We start from the raw sequence: 5627 nt of genomic DNA, 5'->3' as shown, positions 1-5627 counted from the left end.
CTACAAAAATCGAACTTTTTTGCATCTTGAAGATTTATCCACCGAGGAAATATTCGCAAAAGGATTCCATCAAACTTCAGATTTAACAATGCAAATCAAAAAAGTTGCTTTCGAGATTCGCAGGATTGTAAAAGAGATGCCTAAACATGCTTTACCCAAACACAGCTTGACACTACAGAATATTGTTGAAGGCGAATGCAGCATTCCAACGGAATTATATGCATTGATCGGATTTTTAGTGAAAGGTCCAAAAACACAAGGTCAACCAGCCAAAGATATCAGGATTTCATCAATTTGTGACAGTATTTTATACACCATGTCAAACGGTTTAATTAAACCATCTTCATGTCTGTCGCTTGGGCTCACAACCAAGAGTTTAACTGGCAGTCGCAAAATGATTAACATCTTGAACAAAATGGGCTATTCCATCAATTATTCCTTGACTGAAGAGCTTGAAACAGAGCTGGCATATGGCTGTTCTTCGAGTGGGCGTGTATTACCTTATGATTTAATCCCAAGACCAAACCTTCAAACGCACGTTGCATTTGATAACTTCGATAAGTTCGTTGAAACATCCAGCGGCAAAGACACACTTCACGATACTGTTGGTATTGTCTATCAAAACATGGTCACCGCAACAGAAGACGTCGAACCGATTCCCATGAACTGTCATTCCAATGCCACACAAATCCAAAATACGAACCGAAGAAGACGAAAATATGTATCGCCATTTGATGATTCAATTATGCCGCTAAGTTCAAATAATCAATTCAGCTCAATCAGACCATTATTTGAAGGAGAACCGACAATGCCGTCGAATTGGCAAAGGGCCATGAATTTAAATAATTTATGGGTGATGTTTTACGTCTATGAAATAGGTAATGCACAAAGATGGTTCTCATGGAATGCTGATCGGACAGTCGACAAAAACCCTCAACAGAAAATCGGTTATTTACCAAATCTTAATGCATCACCAACATCAAATGCAGTTGTACAGAAAACAATGCAAATGGCCCAATCTATTGCAAAAGAATGCAATCAAGAAAATATCATTATCACGTACGATCTTGCAATCGCATCCAAAGCCTACAAGATCCAAGAGACAATGTCCCCTGAATTTGACAATGTTTTCATAAACCTGGGCAGTTTTCACATTGAATTGTCATTCTTCAAGGTAAATATTCATTTTATATGAGTGCTTGAAAATAAATCTAGCACAATGATTTTCTACCTGCATTCGAAGAAAGTCTCAGAGGTTTTACTAGATAGAGCACACTTCTCGCAAAAGTAATTATGTTGTTTCTATTCACTGTATAGGCGATTGGTAAGCTGATCGACTCATCGGGCATAACTAAAATAATGGTCGAGAGTGGTATTTTAGCAGAAGGTTCGGTCAAAGGACTCCTGGGTGGAACGCATTTCAACAGATGTAAAAAACTACATGTTGTTGCTGCTCTATCATTCAAGGTTTTACATTTTAAAGCATTTATGGATGAGTATTCGAGAGGAGATGGCGAATCAATTCTCCATGAGAATGAAATAATCGAGATTTTGGAACGCGACATTCGAAACCCAGGCGAGAGTGATGCATCACCAAATGTGTTGGATGATCTAATGAATCGTTACAATTCATACACAGAGGATACACTGGCCGGAAAACATGGAAAAACTGCGCAATTTGTTTCGTTGTATGTATGGTTCATCGAATTGTATCAGATGTTTGAACGAGCTATACGATCGAGTGATTTGAACATGTACATCTATGCTGCATATAGAATTTGTCCCCTCTTCTTCACTTTCAACCATCAAAACTATGCTCGATGGCTCACTCGCAATCTGAACGACCTGATGAACGTAGGTAAAACGCATCCAGGGCTCTGGGAGGAGTTTGAAAATGGTGCGCTCTCAATCCGTCGAACCTCGAAACAATTCTGTAGAACGCCCATCGATTTAACACTCGAACAAACAATCAATGCCGATGCAGCCAACAAATTAACTGGGATAACAGCCTTCACGAATTCTCTCTGTGCTCGAAAAAGATGGAGCGAAACCCATGCTACACGAACTGCGGTCATCACCCATTTGCTTGAGTCTCTCGATTTGGTTAAATCGAATGAAGGTTCGGATCAGTACAATAGTAAAATATTCAACCAACAGCGACAAAAATTTTCAAAAGAAGTATACAAAAACATTAATCCGTTCGATGAAGATATTAATCCATTGAAGTTATTTAATTTGGCATCGGGGCAAGCGGCAACATCGGAAGTGGCGGAGTTTTTAATCAATGCGGAGACCAGCGGACTTAAGCAGATGGAAACGTTCATGAATGAGTGCCGTGAGACAGGAATGCGTTTTGAACGCCCGATAAAAAGAAATGTTATTAGAAACTTTGCAAGTGAATCAATTAAAAGCATGAATTCGACACATAAACGAGTGGATGAAGCAAAGATCGAACGGAACATATTGGGGAAGATACTGTGCTTAGCTCTTGACAATGAAATCAACCTTAGAAGCATCCTTTCGTATCCATTAGCAACAGTGCCACATGCTCTTGCCCATTTCGAAGGTTCAATTGCTTCAGGAAAACAAAAGGAGGAACTCACATCATTGCTGACTGCAAATATCGATCGACAAACCGATACACCTGATAAAATTGATGTCGATATGATTGATGGATTCAATCTCTTAAGTAATATCAAAGATGCACCTGTTAAGTATGGACAACTTGCAAAATATGTCATTCGTATACTTTGTAATACCACAGCGCATGAAGTACATGTATTCTTCCACAAACATGTTAGTCCGTCACCAAGAGATATGAATATGAGAAAACAAAAGGAACTGTATAAAAATGCATCGACCAACTTTCAAATAAGAGGGCCAAACCAAGAACGCACGTGCAGCTTGGCGAAATGCTTATCTAGCGAAAGTTTTAAGGAAGAGCTCGTCAAGTTTTTCATTGAATATTGGTCTTCACCTGATTTTGATGAACCGGTTCCAGATCAAAAGCGAGTTTTCCTATCCTTTGGAGAGAAATGTTTTCTGTTTGGCAACAGTTTTAGTGGAAAGGATTTATCCACGTTCAACAACAACCATTTCGAAATTGAGTCGAAGATTATTTTACACCTACACAAGATTCGTGCGACAAATATTTGTATCAAAACTGCAAATGCTGATACCCTGCTCGTTTATTTGCTCTACCATATGCAATTTTGGGACAATAGTCGAGAAATTTGGATTCAAACCAATAATGTACAAACGATAAATGTGCGATCAATTTACAGAGCATACAGTGGTATTTTCGTAAAGGCCTTGCCAGCTTGGTTCATGTATACAGGCTGTATTTACGAACCAAGTTTTTACGGAAAAGGACGGAAGACTTGCTGGAATATTCTACAGAAACATCCGCAATTTCAACGTACTTTTGCAAATGTTGGAAATGGTGACAATTTAAGAGAGACTGATTTGGATTCACTAGCAGAATTTACATGTCAACTATATGGCACGAATAGTAAGGACGTAGATGAGGCTAGATTCATTCTATTCCAAAAAGGGTTCGGTTCAAAGAATAATTTCAACTTCACTGAGAAAGGTAATTGCATTTTTTCGTTTTGGTCTTTTTTTTACAATAGTATCATACTCAATACAATTATATCATTTGACTTAGGTGTGGACTTCAAAAATTTGCCACCTTGCAAGAGTGTGATTCGGAAAAAAATCGAAAGAACCAATTATATGGCACAGATGGTCAAGCAATCTGAACAAAATTACCTCGAAATCCCAAGTGATGGTTGGTTCATAAACGAAATGAATGAACTTGAATTAGATTATTACAGTGGTAGTCCGTTTCCAACAAGTATTACAAACATGACATCTGATGAAGATTTGAATGAGGAAAACGACGATCACGTTGTCTACAATTCGAGCGACGATGAAGAAGAGTATGAAGACGACGACAACGACTGGAATCCATAGCAATAAATGTGCCATATTAAATCGAAAATAATTAAGTTTCAAAGACTTTTGTGATTACTAAATCAATTTTACTTGATTCTGATTAAGTTATTTTGGAACAAGCTAAGCATAACCAAATATTATTCTTTCATAGCATAGCGTAATATAATCCAGACTGATTAGAAAGTTTGACGATAAGTGTTCTCACTATTATTTTATAACACAGAGTGGTATACTGATAGACAGCAGTGATTGTATGCAATTCTGATTTACTATGTGATGAAAAACGACTAATTTCGTAGACCAGTTTCGCCATAATCGATAGATATCTAGTGTGTCTCTATAGTCATATTATTAAATTACACAAATCAAAGAGACGTAGACGATTTTTACTTTTATTCACGATTTCTTTTTTGAAAGTTCATTGACTTTATTACAAGGAAACACATTTTACTTCATTCAATATATAAAAAATAAATTTGACTAAGAAAAAATCGGATTTCATTCACTTTCTACGAAATGTTCATATTCTACTGTATGCGCTTAAGATATTTTGAGATCAGCTCAGAAACTATGATGAAAAGACTAGTAAAAATGGAGGGAGTGTTTATAAAATAACAGTAACGATGGCTTTGTTCTCTCAAATTGTTTGCTGAGGATTTCATTCGCGTCTTCATTAATCAGTTGGTGTCCAGATGAATGATCCACCCGATCCAGATTCTGAAAAAACAATTGAGAACAAAACATATGAAAACCTCTGTTAGAGAAAATGTATTCATGTTTACGTACTTTCGCCTTTACCGGCCTTATCAGCATCGTCCGTAGAGTTGGTCAAATCCAATCGGGCGCTTTGGTTGACTTCGCATTGACCTTGAACGTTTTCGCCTTTACCGGCCTCAACAGCATCGTCCATAAAGTTGGTCAAATCCATTCGGGCGCTTTGGTTGACTTCACATTGACCTTGAACGTTTGCCATTCCATCGTTTTTCGCGACTGAACCTGCATAATGTAATGTAATGTTTTGAGAGAAATTGTTATAAATAACAATAATTTTGATTTTATTTTTGAAAAAAATGGATAAAATTCTTATTTACCATCTGTTGCAGCGTCGAACTGAATTAAATCAGTACAGAACATATCATCCTTCATAGTTTGCAGCTCCTTTGTGAGCTCATCGATAATTTTTGTTTTTTCTGAAACCAATGCCTGCAATTTCAAACATTCGATTTCTTTTTCGAAATACTTTTTTTGCATTTCATTAAATTCGGAGGTTTTTTCCATGCATGTCTTCTTCATTGCCAGCATTTCGTTTGTTAGCTTGCAATTAAGGGCGATGATTTCCTTCAGCTCATCAGACTCAACATTTTTCTTTTTCTTTTTTGCGTGCTGGCTGTTGGTATCGATATCCAATGAACTGCGACGGCGCTTGGTTGGAATTGCGTGTTGTTTTGCAGGCAAACTTTCTATGCGACGTTCACGTTTAGCTGGAACATAGCTTGCGCTTGCAACTGAATTTGCTTGGTTGGTAGAATTTTTTGCCAATCGTGATCGTAGTAGCCGCGGTGCCAATTGCTCGATGACCACTGCGCATGATTTCATTTCTGTATTTTCTTCCGAAGCTCCTGAGTACCGAAAATGTGAAATAGCAGTGTGAAATGCATCGTCAAAATATC

The 5627-nt window shown here is 37.5% G+C and overlaps 1 protein-coding gene across 1 annotated transcript; it reads left to right on the top strand.

Moving 5' to 3' along the window:
• The first annotated feature begins 1053 nt into the window (after positions 1 to 1053).
• On the top strand, positions 1054 to 4448 carry LOC129572103 (uncharacterized). The gene is made up of 3 exons (XM_055452019.1): positions 1054 to 1174; positions 1318 to 3592; positions 3668 to 4448. Exons 1-3 carry the CDS (start codon positions 1106 to 1108, stop codon positions 3973 to 3975), a joined length of 2652 nt encoding a protein of 883 aa, XP_055307994.1. The 5' UTR covers positions 1054 to 1105; the 3' UTR covers positions 3976 to 4448.
• Positions 4449 to 5627: the final 1179 nt, after the last annotated feature.

This window comes from Sitodiplosis mosellana, unplaced genomic scaffold (genome assembly GCF_009176505.1).
Source record: "Sitodiplosis mosellana isolate CC-2019 unplaced genomic scaffold, AAFC_SMos_1.0 Smas_scaffold_4128, whole genome shotgun sequence".
Lineage (NCBI taxonomy): Eukaryota > Metazoa > Arthropoda > Insecta > Diptera > Cecidomyiidae > Sitodiplosis > Sitodiplosis mosellana.
The sequence above is the reverse complement of the archived record's forward strand: the minus strand, read 5'-3'. Positions and strand labels throughout refer to the sequence as shown.